Below are 20,000 nucleotides of genomic sequence, written 5' to 3'. Positions count from 1 at the left end.
TGACGAGAACAACGAGTGACACCAGACTGCCTATGAAATAAACCATCATGAGGGCTTCAGCATTCTGTGGAAAAAAGACAAAATGTATTCATAAAATTATGATCCAATTTACGAATTGAGATAAAATAAAATTAGGCGACGTGTATTCAAATAGGCGTTAACAGTCGTGACGTCACTTCCCTCATAATGACGCATAGTAATTTAGTAACTGGTTCTAAACTATCGGAACAATGGCGGACGCCCTTATGAAATACTTCACCGACGAGCATAAAAGTTTATCCAGAGGAAAAAAACATTATAAATCTGATCATGTTTTGACTTTTATACATTCTGATCACATGACATGTGAAAAAGTTCTAGCCAGCATGAAGAATAAAATGTACCGATTTTCTTTGTTTAGAACCAAGCTGCCCGTTGCTGGGCGGACGTGACATCGGACTATTGAATTCTATTGATCGCATTGATCGCAGTATTTTGTTTTCAGTGCAAAAGAGTACTGCCGCATCCTTTTTTTATATATAGACTCTATGTTGGTTTTGGGTTTCCGTCCTTTTTTATGCTGTTGTTGCACGTTTTGGAAAGCACACAAGGGAGAAGTTGAACTTAATAGTGGTGGACTGAAAAGGGGATTCTGTTGTCAGGGAATTGACGAAACTCAGGATCAACGATCCCTCGGCACTTTTGAGTAAGAAGCACTATACAACCCTCGTCGACGGGGACAAAAAGTATGCGAGCAAAATAAAACCATCTTATTTTTCATGCTCGCTGACTGTTCCATCAGGAAAATGGCACTTTTTTACAAATTATAATATCAAGAAACAAAGTGAGTAAAAATGGTCAGATTTCAATTTAGAATAAACTTTTGACTTATGGCAGTAATTTACCGTTAGATTTTTGACCAACCAAAACGTGGAATTTGTGACACACCTTCAAACGTGCTCGGACAAACATAGTTGGTTGCTTATAAACAATAATGCGATTGAATCGACCTCTCTCTGGTCATTGATATTGTTATAGTATCGCCAAAATGGATTACTAGTTATCAACACGATTTTCTCGATCATATTTTTAATGCTTGTTTACACACGGTTTTTCTGTGTAGTTCAATTGTTTAAGCGGTTGAACAGTGAGTATTATACTTAGACACAAACCATCGATAGTTAAGCTTGCGCCGTTCGCAATGATTACCAATCATTGTCATTGCTTACATTATGACGACTGTCCGAGAGGCGTGGTTATCTTAGTGTCAATTGGAATCAAACGTATCCTGACACTGAATATAAAAATACATTAAAAAAAACAAGGCGACAACCACCAAAAGAAGGCGATCTGTGAGTTGTATTTAGTAGTTTTTTTTTAATGGGATCATTTGTCTGATTGAGCACTACTAACAGCTCATTTCCTAAAAATGACGCTTTTATTAATATAGAATACGAATGAACCCGGCTACCCACTAATACAGCACCCACCGCCTGGTTGTGAGAGGGACGGGCACCATCCGCTTGGCTGATAGGGACGGGCACCCTTCACCTGGCTGTGAGAGGGACGCCCGCGTGCGTATGGAGAGCGTTCATCTCATAACTATTGTCTTCTAAGCACTCCTCTGCTCACTTCATTTTTTACTTTATGTTTTTGGAATTGTTAACATAAGAGACTGCCCCACTCAATTTTTCTGTTTTTTTTTACTTCTTTTAAATCATCTCTAATTACTTGAGAAAATAGCTTAAAGAGATTGTGTGTAATTGTATGATAATAAATCTTAGAAACATAATAATAAGTGAAATAAATCACCTTCCTATAATGAAAAGAATATTTTCAAGAAACAAAGCGGGTAGGTCATGACTATTATATTGGCAAGAGAAAGACCCACTATTCTCCCATACTATGAAATGACATAATATTTATAGAATATGACCAGAAAACTCGTCCTTCAAATATCAAATTGAGAAATTATGGAGCAGGTGGTGGTAAAACATAATGATCTGAAAAGATATGTATGAAACAGTGCACCGACAAAGCAAGAAAGAAAAATAAAACGAAATAAAAAAAAACATCCCTAAAAAATCAGAGGAATTTATGGGATTTTTTTCTTCTATTTTTTGTCTTGCTTTGTCTGGCACTGTTTCATACACGCTTTGTCAGACCTTCAAATATCGATTGATTAAAAATGATCTTCATCTTTACTTGGTTTGAGAGATTTTGATAAAATGAGAGTAGTTTTAATCGAACTAGATTTGAAGGAAAGAGTCTTCTGACCAGAATTTTTAAAATGGCTTTGTTTTCTATGAAAGGCAGTATTGCTATATGAAAGAGCCGACATGATGATACATACTATTTTTAAAGACCTTCCATTTATTATCAAACCTATGCTACCTGTCTTGAGAGCTCCGAATTGTCCGGCATGGCAGCCTCTGTAGTTTGGGCATTCCTGAACACGGCCACACAGATTGAATAATTAGTACTACCCTCCCAGGTGCCATTAGCGGTACACACTCGGTGGGCCATTGCCAATGGCTCATCTGAAGTTGAGGGACAAATAAAATAATAAAACGTGAATCAAAAGCATCAGGAATGTCGAAGGACCTGATATCATAAATTAATCAGTTAACTGCCGTACTTTTTAGAAAGACACGTTATTAAACATTTGACCATGAAAACTCTTCCTTCAAATATCGATCAATTTTAAAGACGATCGATGATTTAAGGACGAGTTTCTGATCATTTAAACAATACGTGTCTTCCATAGTAAGGCAATTCACTGGTCAATGATGTCATCATTGAACACGTATAGGCATAATGGGGATGAATTAAGAAATTGAAAACTTTTCTAAAATCTCTCAACGTAATTATCATGTAAAACGTTTTTAGAACATTATAATATTCCTGGGCATTAGAGACAATCAGAATAACCAAGGTAATAGAGACTATAAAGCAACAACATTTATTTTTAAAATAATATGATAGACTACCAGACTAGTAACATTTTCTGGAGAGCCCTGTAGGCAGTAGGAAATAATAATTCGTGCTTACAGATGATCGTTTTGTAAAGCATGTTTCTTGCTATATGAAGGAGAAATAATATTTTGGTTATAAAGAAAGTATCTCTTATCTTGAGTCGCAATGAATTGGTCAACGAACCTGAAACTCTAAAAGACCTTTTTAATTAATGGTTTGTATTAACGTCCGAAACGTTTTTTTAAAAAAACTCTCTCAGTTCACTATGCTTGAAAATCGAACAAATATATTTTAAATGCATTTCTAAACATCCTTCATTTTCATTTTTTTGTTAAATGGCAGTTCATCTTGATTTTCCATTAAGATAGAACTATGTTTGTGAGATATGAGCGTGAATCACTTAGAGATAAAATCTTGTTTTTCGATATTATATCAAAACTACTTAGATGACTCAGATCCATACACATTATTTGTAATTTTGTCATTTAATATGTCCGCGAGACATATCATAAAATCCATTCTGGTTTTCAGGAGCTAAAGCAAAAATAAGCTCAACGAGAAATCAAAAGCAGGTCCAATTGTGGGTCTGTCTAATATGTTTCGTTATAGCTTAAAAATTCAGCCCCCTAAAAAAAGCCTGAAAACTAATCTGATTTTAAAAAGGGATAAAATCAAGTTCCATTGCGTATAAGTGAAGCAGACAGTTGAGCTGACTTGAAATAGATGGAAAAATATATTTGACAAAAAGACCATATTTTGTGACTACCAATTCTTGTAGTTCCAATTGCCTGTGAGGCGTACCTTTGTGAACTACCACTCTTCAGTCACTGCCTTCATCAACCAGGTAATCAATCTCACCAGACAGGCACGATTCAATCTCGAGGTCAAATGAAAAACTTTCCCCACCCAATTTGATTTGCCAGTATTTTGGTTTTGATCAGAGGGATAAATACGCAAATTGGTTCTTTCTAGTGGACTATGGATACTATTGAACAGTATTTCTAACTCTTGTTTCGAACCTCTCTGAAATGTTGGCAAAAGGAAAGTACTATTTGAAGGCTTGGTAACATGTTTTGCTCAGGTAAAAATTCATGAAAGGCATTTTTTGAGTAAATTACTCCAACCGCCGGTATCCAAACAGCATATTTATTAATTTTAATCAAAATGAACAGTGACATTACAAATTGATCTCTAGTGCTATAAAAACCAAACTGCTTATTAATTTAGACTAGCTAGCTAAATCAGTATTTGTGTTAATTAATTAAAAACCGAAACAAAAGAAAGAAAAGAAATAAATATCACACATCCTTTAATACTTGTCTACAATTATTGCTTGGTTATTGTAAAAATTGCTAGAAAAAAAAAATCAAACGACAAATGTTGTTTTGCTACAAACTTATGATTGTATAAATAGTATTGCTTGATAAAGATGGATGTAACATTGACTTGGATGAAGACGATTATGATTGATAGAGCTATTATGGAGCAGAATTATTTTATATTATGGCTAAGAAGGAAGATTTAATGAAATCTTGAGTAAAAATGGTAATGGTGATGATAATGAAGATGCCGATGATGATGATGATGATGATGATGATGATGATGATGATGATGATGATGATGATGATGATGATGACGATGACGACGACGATGATGATGATGATGATGATGATGATAATGATAATGATGATGATGATGATGATGATGATGATGATGAGGAGGAGGAGGAGGAGGAGGAGGAGGAGGAGGAGGCATAGGAGAAGGAGGAGGAGGACAAGTAGGACGATGATAATGATGATGATGGTGGTGATTGTGGTTTTGGTGGTTGTGGTGCTTGCGTGAGATTGTAGTGGAGATGAATATGATTATTATATCGAATAGTTATATGAGAAATTTACGTCAATGTGCTATTTAAATCATAAAAAATTGTGCCTGAGAATACAGGGTGCACCATAAATAAAAACATGAACACCTTAAAAAATTAAGAGTGGAACGTTTAGACATTTATATAACAAGTTTGAGATATATTATACTTATATACTTATGAATCTACTTTTTTCCAAGTGTTAGTGTGATCATGTGTGTGTGTGTGTGTGTGTGTGTGTGTGTGTGTGTGTGTGTGGGAGGGGGGGAGTGTTAACCCTGATTACACATAATGACTTTAACGAGGGTTTTCTTTTAATTTGTCCTGGATCTAAATTAAATACTAATTTGTTGTTTTTTTGTTTGTTTTTTTTTTAGTGGTGTGCAATTTCTTTATTTTTAACCTCAGTTATTACATCTGTTTAGATTTGATAAACAATGTTCAACTGTTCGAAGAGGGTTTTTCTAAATATACGATATTGCTATTTAATGTCAAGATTAGTTTTACTCCATGTGAGATTAATTCAAATGAGAAAAGGCATAATATCAAATCATAAAATAATGTTATAAAATATATGTTTCGATTCTAAAGAGTCACTCTCGTTTTTAAACTAATCTTCTTCTTCTAGGTTCCATGCCTGGTCCAGGCTTCGGATACTGCATGAATTATCTCTCTCCATTCCTCCCTGTCTCTTGCTTTTTCAAACAGCTCTTGGATTGTTAGGTTGGTGAAGCCCTTCAGTTGGTCTATGAGTGTTTTTCTTTGTCTCCCCCGGGCGCGTTTACCAGGTATTTTTCCACAACTTGCCAGGTATTCATTCTTATCTTTCCTTACTATGTGTCAGAAAAAAGATAGTTGTCGATCCGCTATTAAGGGCATTAGTTTCCTTTGTTGGTATGTTTGTTTTAGCTCTTCTTCGTTCGTTTTGTGTGCAGTATACGATATTCTCTGCATCCTTCTCAAGCACCACATTTCAAAAGCTTCAATGTTCTTTTGTGTTTCTGCATTTGTAGTCCAGCTTTCGCATCCGTATAACAAGATTGGCCACACGTAGCACTTCAAGACTCGGAATCTAATCCCGAACGACATCTGTTTGTTTTTCAAAATGTTTCCCAGGTCCATGAAGGCCTGTTTGGCTTGAGTTATTCTTCCTCGTATGTCTCGGTTACATCTTCCATCTGTTGTCACTATTGAACCTAGGTATTTAAAACTTTCTACGTTGGTAAACTAATACTTTAACATAAATCATTGTTTTAAGTTCATAATTAGTTTCTTATAGTAAAGCTTGATAACCTTAACACACAATTTTCTGTCAAGAATTGATCATGTTTTCAACTTAAACAAACCGGTGGCCTGTTTTCAGCAGTAAAGATAAGTCATTTCAATATCTTAGAAGAAATGTTGATATTTTACTGAATTTTGCAATTAAATTGTTAAAACTAAGTCTTTAGACCTAGTCTAGTAGATGAATAAATGTCCCCGGAGACAAACATTTTTTTGATGAGATCGTATCTTACTATCAACGCTTTCCCAATTTCATTCCACAAAAATGAATATACAATGACATAGTAAATGTTAGAGCGGTAATGCCTCATTCCGAGTCTTCATTTTCCATATTCTTTGGTGTTTATGGTAAATAAATTATTTGTTGGGATAATTGTGTCAATCAGTGTAAGAGATAATCTAAATAATTCTTCAAATGGTTAAATTACAGATCACAAGGAAAATGTAATGAAACAAATGAACATAAAGCGACAAAAAGAAATGTTATTAAAATTCACCAAACAAAAAGACATCATGATCAACAGAACAGATAAAAGTAAGTGCTGCATTTCCAACCACAAAACAAATCTTTTCATTCTATTCGACAAAATATTATATATTTTTGCTAGTGGCTTGTAAAATAGAAAAGACACAACATCTGAACATAATTCCATCGTTGTGACTTTTAGAATACAATTTCCTTCCATCATTCTAACATTGTAAAACCTGTTGTGACAAAAACATTTACATAAAAATAACAAAAATGTGCTTTAATAATGTGAGATGCCCCTTCAACATTTCAGATCATTGCTTTTATTCAACACAAACATCAAAATAGCTTTTTTCCCATGCTCAACACACACACTCTAATGAGAAACCGAATCAAAACAAAACGTGTTAAGTAAATATATATTAAATGTGTAAGAATGAAAAAAGTGTACGATACAATTCAAATGACCAGGAAAGAATGGAAATCGAATTATTCTTTTAATTAAAGTCATATTGTGAGAAACTTCAAAATCCCCTCATAGATTTCTCTGGTCAATATAAAATATCTTCATGCACGTTTTTCTTTAATCAAATATCTTTATTTTGTTATGAATAGACCTCAGTAAATTAAAGTAAATGCCACTCTCGTGTTATGAATCGTAAAATATTGGATTTTAAACTTCCTTGGTAAAGAAATCCAACCAACCAAACAAACAAAACAGATCTGTAAGCTATTGTTATGTTAAAAATTGAAAACTATCGTTTTTTCTTGTAATTGAATACAAAGCAACCACAATGGATCGTTGGTTGGTTGTTTGCAAACAGAAATCGAAATTAAATAATCAAAACGAATAAATGATTTTGTGAAATGAGAACACTGACCTTTATAGAGTATTTTTTAAAGCTGATAATTGAAGGATTCATTATAAAATACTGTACAACGTATGACTTTATATGTGTAACTATAGTGAGGTCATTGAAGTATTTTCCCCCTTTAATTCTGATGATGAAATATTCCAATGGCAAGTTTGAAAACCAGTGCAAAAATGGTCAGAGTTAGTAAAACATCTAAATTAACACAGACAAGTATATTGTGTTTCAAAACAAACAATGTTGTACAAAAAATGCGATTTTTAAAAAACTTCAAACAAAGCATTGAAGTGTTCATGCCGTGATATATTGATCGTTCCGAGAAACCAAATATACATGTGTTGAATTAATAGAAAAATGATGTAAAACAAAAAATAGTTCCTATGTTAGTGATTTGTACTTGAACATCGGATTTTATGAACCCGACAAAAGAATAAACAAAACACATCGCTCAAGTTCATGTTTTGCTCCATTGCCTTACCGTCAGAACCATCCTTCTCTGGATATCTGGGAAGTTCTGAAAGCCACAACAGATTATCTTATAATGCACAAGAATGGAGACAATACAACTTACTTTTATTAACCCCTTAACGGTTAGACTGGGATTCTGTCTATCATAATTTCTCCCATTCTCTATTATTTGGTTTTAGTAGCATTTCCTAGAGTTTTCAACGAGAGATTATCAGAACTCATGTAATTCGACTGGCATCTCTCTCTCTCTCTCTCTCTCTCTCTCTCTCTCTCTCTCTCTCGCTCTCTCTCTCTCTCTCTCTCACACACACACTCTTCCTTTCTCTCGCCGCTCTTGCTCCTTGCGGATATTACTCACGATGGCACTTCAAAGAATGACTAAGTAACTAACTAACTGTCCATCTCTAAGCTTGGTGTCCCCGATAGTGCAATAGGTAGAACACTCTCTTCCCACACAAAGGGATCTGGTGAAGTGGATATTTTTTTCCGACCCCCCCCCCACCCCCCTCTCGTCCACCCAGCTATGGGTCTGTTAAATCTGGCCGAATGTACTTTGAGTTAGACCTATCCGTCCTATCAAGAATTATTACCTTTGTGCTAAATCTAGAAAAAGAATTGTGAATTCTGTAATTAATTGAATGAACAACACTCAAACATTCAACTGTTTTAGTTAATTCGAGTTGGTCTTTTTCATTTATGCGTAACCAAGAAACACCATTGACTGGAGGTGTGAACGTGTAACAGTGGTGTCTGTGGGGATTTAAAATTCAGGGTTTGGAAACGGTTGACCAGCTAACTACCGCTCTCTGGAAAAAAACTTTTATTTAAAAATTTGACCAGAAAACGTGTCCTTCAAATATGGATCGATTTAAATGAACTTCTCTTGGCAAAAACTCTCAAATCTGGGACCCTGAAAACTTCTCCAATAATATACTATTATTGGCCAATATTCAAAACAAAAAAAAGGTTAAAAGCAACGTTAAAAACAATCCGATAGGTCAGTTAATATAGTACTTGCCTCTAACATACTATCATATTGGTTATAGGCAATTGGTACTATCTTCTAACATTATAGATAGTGGAATAAAATCCGATCCATGTTCCTAACAGTTCCAAGGTCACGAGAAGAGATGTGAATAAGTCAAGTAAGTTATCTGTAACGTAATGATGAAAAATATTTGTTCATCACTTATTTTAATAGAAATACCCTAAAACAAAACAAAACGAACTATAGTTGTTAGAGAAAAGTCGTTTGAAGGCAACCATTAGCCCAGATTATCTGTCTCTGGTTGACATTTGGAGAGTTCTCGTCCTCATTCTACTCAACGAAGTCTCATGGGGATTATGGAATGGTCTGCCTATCATTCATTTGCAACGTAAGGCCATAAACAGAGATGCTAAATGGCATTTTTCTTCTTCTTCTTCTTCTTCTTCTTCTTTTTCTTCTTCTTCTTCTTCTTCTTTTCCTCAACCTCCTCCTCCTCCTCCTCCTCCTCCTCCTCCTCCTTCTTCTTCTTCTTCTTCTTCTTCTTCTTCTTCTTCTTCTTCTTCTTCTTCTTCTTCTTCTTCTTCTTCTTCTTCTTCTTCTTCTTCTTCTTCTTCTTCTACATCTTCTTCTTCTTCTTCCTCATGTTGCCTTCCTTTTATTTTTGATGCAACCAATGGGAGAAACCTTCATTCAGTTCCCAGGTTTGAGAGTTTTTGCCAACACATGGGTCATTTAAATCGTCGATTAATTGAAGGACGAGTTTTCTGGCCATTAAGAGTCTTTCCAGAGTACGACAGTTATTTAGTGAATCCTTCACGTAAGCATAAAAAAGGCCCATCGTGTCAAATTGTTATGTTTTGGAATAAACTAAACGAAGTGGTCGAGTGGTTAAGGCATTGCACTGTGACCCGGCAGGTCCCAGGTTCGAGCCCTGATTCAGCCACTTTCGTTTTTATTATCATAAGATATCGTCGCCTCGGCATTCCACGAAGGAATATAGATAATTCATCAAACAAGATGTCTGAAGTCAATCGGAATTACCTATGTTGTCAAAGTGAGCAAATTGGTGGTTAATAATCTTGCCCAAGGAAAAAAAAACGAAAGTTCATAAAGCGGGACTCGACATTCCGGGTCACAGTGCAATGCCTTAACCACTCGGCCACTTCGCCCCCATAGGTTAAATTAAAGCTTAAATATCAACCTCTATGGATTGGTTAATTCCATTAAATATTTCTTTAGACGATTGGCCAAATTTTCAAATTCAATACACAAATATACCAAACGCTTCCACACACTTATAATCATGAGACTTAGATTCCAAGTGACTGACTGACGAGAGAAGAGAGAGAGAGAGAGAGAGAGAGAGAGAGAGAGAGAGAGAGAGAGAGAGAGAGGGAGATAGATAGATAGATAGAGAGAGACTATGTCTGTCTGTATGTATGTATGTGTTTGTGAGTGAGTGAGTGAGTGTGTGTGTGTGTGTGTGTGTGTTTGTGGATTACAGGGATAACGGAATACTACCTGCTATCAAAATTAGCCGGTTCTTTAACATATTTATCCTTCTGATGCAGCACGTCGATATTTCTTTGCGATTTGAGTCGATTTTACAATGGCCGTATAAAAATGCTAATTCAATTTTATTCGCTCCCAACGATCTAAGTCCCATTTAAAACAGGAATCAAGGAAGCGTGTATATACTCAGATATTCACAACAAACATTACACAATTCACAATACACACATACATCCTCCAAAGTTTAAAGCACGACGTAGTCCACTTCACACTTCTGCTCAAGAGCAAATACTAAGAAAATGGAGAAAAGAAATTTCAAGAACGTACTCTCGGATTTATCTAGTGCCTATACCGGCACCTACGAAGAGTTATCAACAAAAGGCTCAAGTTATCCTCCTTGAAACCTCGCGAATACAAATTATGGCAACATAAGCTTTCAAAATTCTTCAGAAATCATCCCCAAATATCTCGAAAATTTAGTAACTTTCAAAGAAAGAAAATATGTTTGTAGGCACACCAATGCTGTTTCTGTCCGAACCATCTAAACAACCCATTATGGTAAACAGTCCGTTCGTTATGCAGCTGCAGTTTCGTGGAATAATCTGCCTAAGCTCTTGAGAACGGAGACAGATTTGAATAGATTTGAGAGACTTATTACAAAGTGGGTCTTAATATTTAATGAAACTGCAAGACATGTCATATTAATTTGTATTTAATTTTTGTGCAAAGTATTTACAATAAAAATTCTTAGGTCTGTGAAAACCCTAAAAGAGCTTACTGATTTTAGATCAGATTTTATTTTCAATATATACATGTTTTTTTTTAGTCATATTTATAAAATGTTATTATTATTGTTGTACATCTCGTTTTGTATAAAAGATGTATGGATATATATTTTACCGACAATAAATAATTCATTGAATTTTGATTCAATAGTCCATTGATGTATTGCGTTCAGCTAAAATATGCACAACATCCGGCAGCCGGATAAAACGTACCGACACATAAATTACGTGTAACCTAAACCGTTTATAGTCTGATTAATCCAATTTAGTGAGAACTACTCATAAACATGGCTGGCTAAAAACAATAACAAAGAGATGAGTAACGTAAATTCCGTTCCTTCTATAGTTAAATTGAGAAGGGAGTTTCCATTTTGTCGCATTTTAAGTCAAATTATGGTAATGAGTGATTTGATCATCTAAGGTTGTGATGAAATGATTCTATTAAAAAAATTGTAGCGTTTCATTTTCTCAGCCGCAGGGTTAAAAATCAAAATTCGAATGAAGACCCAGACTTTGATTATATAGCATTAGCAATAAAGATTTCTCCCTTCTGGGTACTCAGACCATTCAAATTTCAGTCAATTCTGATATCAATCACAGACATTTTGCAAAAAAGAATGCAATTGACCGGAGTACAAATGGCACGTCTTCCGATTGAATTTCTATTAATAGAGCTTTTTTCTATTGTAATTCATATTATTACGGTAGTTGCTAGTTTTTCTTCCTTTTTTTCTTCTTGTTTGCTTTTTTTTCCACATGTTGTCCCTTTGTTTATAATTAATCATAGAATCGCTCGTCCAACTGCTATTGTCCCTGTTTCACACTGTTCCTGCTTGCACCAATTCTAGTCTTGTCAGCCAAAATACTAACACGCTTGCTAATCAAATATTCAAAGTTGAATGTCTGGTATATAAGAGCTAGAGGTATATAAGACTCCCTACATTTTTAATCGATTTTCAGAAAATTATAAGACTTTTTTATATTCATTTTCAGCCCCCTTTTAATTACATCGAACGAAGCTGTCCATATCTCTTTATTGACTTGTTGACTCCACAGGAAATAGTCAAGGAGTTTTCCAGACATGATGTCTTGGCGACGGCTACAATGCTTCTTCTACTTGACAACGTTGAAGTGGAATTCAATTTCGTCGGATTTTCGGTTTGCTGAGGATGTATTTCTAGATCATTGCTATCGCATTGGTTGTTATAGTGATGCTGGATGGTAATGAACAAGGGATGGTTGTTCAAATTCTTCAAATTTGTTAAGTTGATTGTACCGCAGCAGTTCAAGTACATTGCATTCTTTGTCGTGTTATACATGTTGCTAATGGAATTTCCATTTTCGTATTTCCGCTTTGATTTTTAAAAGAATATCGTTCTATACTAGACTACCTGAATTTGATTGAATGCTCAGCCAAATACATCCATATTAATTTGGAATGAACTAAAACGTAGTGAGAGAGATGAAATGAGTGAGTGATAGAGAGAGAGAGACACACACACACAGAGAGAGAGAGAGAGAGAGAGAGAGAGAGAGGGAGAGAGAGAGAGAGAGAGAGAGAGAGAGAGAGAGAGAGAGAGAGAGGAAAAGGGCGAGAATAAAAGTACGTTAATTTCCGTATTATTGAGTCGAAGCTTATCGCCCTTTTTCTAATGTGGGCAATGAAATGTAAGACTAGATGTCTACCTTAGACTTTACCTAACTAATTAATCATCAAATTACAGCGACGTCTTAATACACTGGAAACCGCTTTCAAAAGTATTATATCCTCCCATTCACATTTGATTGACTACATAAACACGTTATTTGCAATTCTCTAGGGGCTCATGTCCTTCAAAATATCCCAATCTTCCAGAAATCGACCACGTCTGAGATTTGATTGACCGTTCACAAGAAGGATTCCACTGCCGTCAGGATTCTTTAATATTTATACAAATAGACTGCAAATCGCTAAACTGTACCAGAGAATGTTTAAGGCTTATACTTATCTAACTCTAGTGGCCATTGACATCGAGAACCATTTTGATTGCTGTGACGGTTCGCCTCTGATTGAAGCTATAGTGTAAGGATAAAACAGTCATGACACCATAATAACTGACCATGTGACACAAAAAATCTCAGAGTTTCAATTCACATATTTGATCTTATAATGTGTCCTTGGGGAATTTGTGTTATAGTATATTTGTTTTAAAGCGATAAGCTGATTATGATGACATTTGGGTTTAAATCAAAAGTTCCATAATTTATTTTTCAAATTTCACACTTAACAATACACGTATCTTATGTTTTTGCAGCCATACATTCAACCTTTGTACAGTTTTACAACATTACTGGATAATATGAATTCGACTTCGAAGCGTATTTGTGGAACAAACACCCTATTGACGTAATGCCTTTATCTGATGCCCAGTAAAATTACTCGTGACTCCTGTTAAAAGGATCGTCTATGTGACATTTGATATATTTTTAATACTCTTTCTATAGAACTCCCAACATAAGAAACAACTTTCTTAGTATGGTAAAAATGAAATAGTCTCAACCTATCAGAGGCAATATATATATATATATATATATATATATATATATAGAGAGAGAGAGAGAGAGAGAGAGAGAGAGAGAGAGAGAAAGAGAGCGAGAGAGAGAGAGAGAGAGAGAGAGAATTTGTTTGTAGCGATAATTCAAAGGAAACATTTCAACTCATTTATCGGTTGCACATGCAAGAGGCCAAAACCCAATGCAATGTATTGCAATCGCATAGTCTATATTATCATTCTTTACAATCGATGTTAAATAATTTCTTCATTTCTTTAAATTTGCCTTTATGTAGATGAGGAAGAAGTAAGACCAGAAATCGTGTTTCGGCACTTTAGGAATTTTCCACATTAAACCCACTTTATACACAAAAGCTTCTCGAACGATGGATTGAAGGGGTGTCCCAATTTAACGTCAGGAAATCATCGATCACAAAGCCAATGAATTTATTCTGTGGCATCGGATCAGGTACTTTGTCGACAAAACTGGAGTTGAGAAGCCGATGGATTCACGGCAAATGACGTGATATGAAAACCAATCGGATCAACGAGAGAGAAATTGTTTGAAATTATATGTCTAAATGTGTGTCCTACCACCATAGAACGGTATCATGTCAGAGTAACCCAGATACTAAAAGGCTGAATTATGAGTTACTGATCAGCAAGAATAAATTTTAATTTTGGTACTCAAAGAATGTATGTCGACTTTTCTGAATAAAACATAAAAACGTTAACAAAAACAACCTTGATTTTTTTTTTTACCACAACTTAATTTCCATCGTATGAATCTCTCAACATAATACCGTTTTTGAGAGGCTGGGTCACAAATGTTAATGCAAAAAGCCATTCCGAAAATTCATTAGCTTTGATTAAAATGTATAAACACACAAAGCTTAAATAAAATACCATTAGTTTTATTATTATCCACTTTTAGTTTATATTATTATTTTATTTATAGCAATTATTGTCCTTTTAAAAGACTATGTGTTGCGGTCAGTCTAAAGAATTCATCAGATAAGAAAACGGATCCATCTATCTATATTTTAGATCTAAAAAGGGAATATGAAAGCCCTCAGAAAAAAATCATGCCGCATTTACTCTGATAGCTCAACACAAAATTATGTTAGCATAAAATATTTTCTTAACTTTATAAACGGTTACAGCGTTTAATTTTTGACCGACTTTTATCCTCAGATATTGAATTCTTTCTGTGTAAGATATCATAAATCATGAGCAACTTATTAAACGTGAAAATATTTCTTCTAGATATATTTCTATTTGTTGTATGTATTGCTTTAAGGCGACCGCTTCCTCATAATATTGCTCTGATACCAGAGGTATCAAAGACCGGTTAACGATGTATATCAAGGTCTGAGCAGGGCTAATTTTGAAACGGCCATCTGTCGGAAGCTAGTCGGTAAGAATATCACAACAATATTATGTCATGCAAGGTGATATTGTAATATTCAACAATGGACACAACCTCCAAGGTTTAGCGCGAATTCTTCGTTTATTTGTTTCGAGCCTATATTTGTGTGGTATTACATGACGCATATAATTAAACGACCATTATAAAACATTAGATTTATAATTTTCAAATGCACACATGCATTTCTTTCGTCGATCACCAAGGTGAATTCAACCTAAAATATAACATTAAGATATTTAGAAATGAATGTTCTCAATATTATGAAGTTTTTACAAAGCCATTCATTGATTCATAGACTTATTTAGGTTTCCTCTGACTTATGCATTATGCTGTATGCATGTGTGTACCGGTTGGGGAAAGGTGGAGATATGTAGATATAAAGCAATGATTTTTGGATTATCTTCACGCTCGTGGATTGAATATTGGCCTTAAAATACACCTAAATTTATTTAGCTGATACAAAAGATGAGAAAACTCACTTGTGGCTGAATATAATTGAAATTGTTAGCGCTTTTAGTTTGATCTGGCTCTTTTATGTACATACACAATATAATAAAAACATTGTAAGATCATCTTGTTTATTTAGTTTTGAGCAGCCATTTAAAATAGCTTACCAATGATATCCATCACCGTTACAAGAAAACAAATAGAGTTATATCTACGTCCATAAGCGTTATATTAAACAACTAATTTGTGTAATGAAAAGTAAAAACTTAGCTGCGCAGCCCGCCACCCGTTACAAGCAGCACACTGTTAAAAACTCATTTCCACACAGCATTATTTCAAATATTTCATCAAATATGCATCATCGATTACAAACAGCCTGGTCAAATTAAAGTTGGTTGTCACAATATGAATCTATCCCAACAAATACAATATAAGGTTGGTTTGATTATAGTTGACTTTTAAAAAAATAAACAAGTGGTTCTGAAATATCATTGAAAATATGAACAATTTGACCATTCATAATAAACAATGTATTATCTCTTTATTACTAATGAAAACTCAGATTTAATACTTTGTTATTAATCAGTTAACTGGGCACTCTGGAAAGACTTGTATTTAAATGATTGGCAACATAACTCATCCTTCAAATATCGATCGATTTGAATACCCTCATCTTGGTAAGAACTCTCAAACCCGTGGCCTCGCCAGTTTTCTGACCACATGTTTAAATACGAGTTTTTCCAGAATACAAAAGATAACTGGTTTAACCCAATGCATAAAAAGCAGACTTTCAAAAAGTATGAAGAACCATGATGCTGCAGTGCAAAATTGAGTTGTTTTTTTTAAATCACAGCAAGCAATGTTTGGATGAACTCGATTGTTTTCTATTTTTTTTCATCACACCAATACGTTATGTATTCATTCGGCTTCCACACATATTTTATACTAAAATAAATGTTTAATCAATGATGAATTAAAAAAATCATTCATTTCCCTTCTATTTCCACCAATTAAAAGACTCCATTTTATGCGAAAATAGAATATAGAATATAACATATGCCCTTGTATGGATCAACTAGATAGTCTATAAAGACCTTGCAATCGAAACAATGAGAAAGATAATAATAATAATAATAATAATAATAATAATAATAATAATAATAATAATAATAATAATAATAATAATAATAATAATAATAATAATAATAATAATAATAATAATAATAATAATAATAATAATAATAATATATAATAATAATAATAATAATAATAATAATAATAAACATAATAATAATAATAATAATAATAATAATAATAATAATAATAATAATAATAATAATAAATAATAATAATAATAATAATAATAATAATAATAATAATAATAATAATAATAATAATTATAATAATAATAATAATAATAATAATGTCTGTGTTAATTGTAAGTCAAAGTGATACTAAGCTGTTGGAAGCTGTTGACTGTAAAGAGTAAAAAATAAAAATGAATATAACCGCTTCAAAAGAGAACAAAATACCAAACGCGGAACGTTTTGGGCTCAATCCCTTCTTCAGCCAACAACAAATGAAAACAAAAATACATTTTTTAAGAAATATAATTTTTTTGTTAGCTGAAGGAGGGATTTGAAACCGAAACGTTCTATGTTCTTTTTTAAAAGCTGTTTTTATTCATTTTTGTTAATTACTTATCAATAGTAATGGACAGATCAAGTCTGTTGTTGATTGACTCACCATTACACATTTTGTAAGCCGTGGAGTTGGCACGTGTTGCCGGCCAACAAATGACCGAGTCAAACACGGGAGGACAGTATAATTGGCCATCTGAAGAAGAGAAAAGAAAGTTATCATTTTCAATATAAAAACTCAGAAAAAACGGGAGATGAGCAATATCAATTTTGTCTACAAACATTAATGTTTTGATGCTTGTTTATGTATAATATTCACACACCCGACAACAGAATATATTGCACGCAATACTGTGAACCTTGAACGTTTATAATCTGAGTGATACGATTTAGTGATAACAAAAGTAATGTCTTAAAACAATACATGATATCAAATCACGCCTGTGTTAAGTCCTCGATTGCATGCACGCTTTCTAATTTCCATCATCATCATCATCATCATCATCATCATCATCATCATCATCATCATCATCATCATCATCATCATCATTAGCATCATCATCATCATCATCATCATCATCATCATCATCATCATCATCATTATCATCATCATCATCATCATCATCATCATCATCATCACCACGATAGTTACTGAGAGGTACCACATCTGCGGCTGGGACATGGGGATTCATTATTAGTTACAAATTGATAGGTTTGACAACCTCAAAACATGGGGTATCGACCCAGTTCTTGCGCGCTAAAATTCATGTTACAATTATTTTGAGGTGGAAAGATAAAATTACCAATCCCTTTCACATACTAATTAAAGAAGTTTCTTACGACCCATTGTGTAGAGATTTGACAAGCTAACAAAGACAGGTAGCTGGTTCTGTTCGGTCTTTCTGAAAGTACTTTTCTACAGACTAATAATGTCATAACCAAAGGCTATCTGCCTAATCCAAGGGTCTTGTGACACCGAACAAGCTGCCCCCCCCCCCCCCCCCCACCTTCCCCTTTAAAAGTATCGATTTTTTTCTGGTTCTGACAGATCTAATCTTAGATGCACAACAGGGGGACAAATAAACGTAATGATGCTGCCAATGGGAATTGATCATCTATTAATAATCAATTCCATTTAGGGGTGACGGTACTTTTGCTTCGTATATAAATGTTAAATTACCAGTTGATAAATTTTTCAACATAAATCAAGCCACAGGTAATTTGGAGTGGTGCACTCCTTCTGCGTGGTTCAGCGATACGGATTTTGGTTCGTACCCGACAGGCACCGAGTTCGAATACATGCTGTGCGGTGTGGCCCTGAGCATGTCACCTCGCCCTAGTTCATGTTGCCGCGATGCACTTCGGCTGACGCCTGTGTGTTCTAATATTCCATTGAAATAGACCCAAAAGAAAATATTCGCCTATGGAATGAATAAAGATAATCTGGCTTTTATACCATATTGTAGTAAGCTTGGATTGATGAGCGGCTATGCGGTCTATTGGTATGACACTAGCTTTTGGATCGGAAGTTCCTGAGCTCGCTTTGATAGCGGCGCATTGTTAAGTCTTTGTAAAGGGTTTGAGTCCCGCTCTGAGTAGTGCATAGTCCTTGGGGGAGCCTCTTTACTCACATTGCCTTACTGTGCTCAGGTGTAAAATTAGTATCTAGCCGTTAACATCATTTTCTCTGTCTAAAAATAATGAAATATCGCCTAACAGGCTTCATGTCTGGTCCTTCATGTTAAGTGTTACTGCTGGCTATGGACGATTTGTAAAATGCTTTGAGCACGTTTGGTTGATATTGCAATATATACATGCTCACATTTTGATGTCTCAGATAAATAACAAAGTGAAATTGAATGTAAGCTTCAATTTGATAAAGGAAACAGATAATGTTCAACATTTACATGTCTCAGACTTGGCAATTTAAGATTAGACAGCAAATTTTGCTGTTGTTGTCGTTATTTTGTTATCATGCAATTCATTTTGATTGAGACTCTTGTGACAGAACTAAGACGATATGATTTTCATGAGAGCATTCCTTTTCTTTCCGCTCGCACACTTGTAGATATATGCAATTGCGATCAATTTATTCATTTACTGCTTAGATTTGATTCATGCTTCTCAAACGTATACTGATTTGATAAATTCATCATTTGACTTACATGAAAAATTCAAACAAATGGAACAATAATTGAAGGTTGAAAGTGCAATGCTAGGTAAATTAAGCTGGTTGACATGTGTTGCTATGTGATACTATGTCGGTTTTGTTTATGCATTAATAGATAAGATGATGGAAATTGAGTTTAAAACCAAAGTGATAAGAATTACAAAACATATAGAAGAAAGAATATTTATAACAGCTTCGAAAAAGAACAAAATGCCAAATACGGAACATTTTGGGCTCAAAACCTTTTTTCCCAGCCAATTGATAGTATGCGCTTGGCTAAGAAGCTCACAACATTGCCATCCGGAAATGTAATAGACCAACACACAAAATTATGTGTAACCTTGAACGTTTAAAGTCTGGAGAATACAGTTAAGTGAGAATTACTCATAAACGCGAATGGCAAACAACAATAACAAAGACCTGAGTGACGTCAACTTCATACTATCTATACCAATAATTGGAAAAACGGTTTATGCATCACTTAAAATCCAGACACACGACAGAGCAATATTTGGCATGTCTTGTCGCCAGTAAAAGGTTCTTGAAATATACATTTGCACCGTCCTAGATTGGAATTCAAACCAGA

General features: G+C 34.3%; 1 protein-coding gene across 5 annotated transcripts in view; it reads right to left on the bottom strand.

Annotated features, from left to right (window-relative positions):
- Positions 1-20,000, bottom strand: part of LOC144965144 (corticotropin-releasing factor receptor 2-like) — a 159,729-nt gene that overhangs the window by 22,389 nt on the left and 117,340 nt on the right. For 3 of the 5 annotated variants that reach the window (XM_078900133.1, XM_078900134.1, XM_078900135.1), the window contains exons 5-8: positions 17,351-17,440; positions 7,923-7,958; positions 2,374-2,519; positions 1-64 (exon numbers count right to left, since the gene is read on the bottom strand). The exon at positions 1-64 is cut by the window's left edge and continues 28 nt beyond it. In XM_078900133.1, coding sequence (XP_078756259.1) covers positions 1-64; positions 2,374-2,519; positions 7,923-7,958; positions 17,351-17,440 — 336 coding nt within the window. The remainder of the gene's footprint in view (positions 65-2,373; positions 2,520-7,922; positions 7,959-17,350; positions 17,441-20,000) is intronic. The other 2 variants (XM_078900137.1, XM_078900136.1) reach the window with 1 other exon arrangement.

The sequence above is a fragment of the Berghia stephanieae genome, chromosome 2 (genome assembly GCF_034508935.2).
Source record: "Berghia stephanieae isolate SIO BIC M18660-M18661 chromosome 2, UCSD_Bste_1.3, whole genome shotgun sequence".
In the NCBI taxonomy this organism is placed as follows: Eukaryota; Metazoa; Mollusca; class Gastropoda; order Nudibranchia; family Aeolidiidae; genus Berghia; species Berghia stephanieae.
The sequence above is the reverse complement of the archived record's forward strand: the minus strand, read 5'-3'. Positions and strand labels throughout refer to the sequence as shown.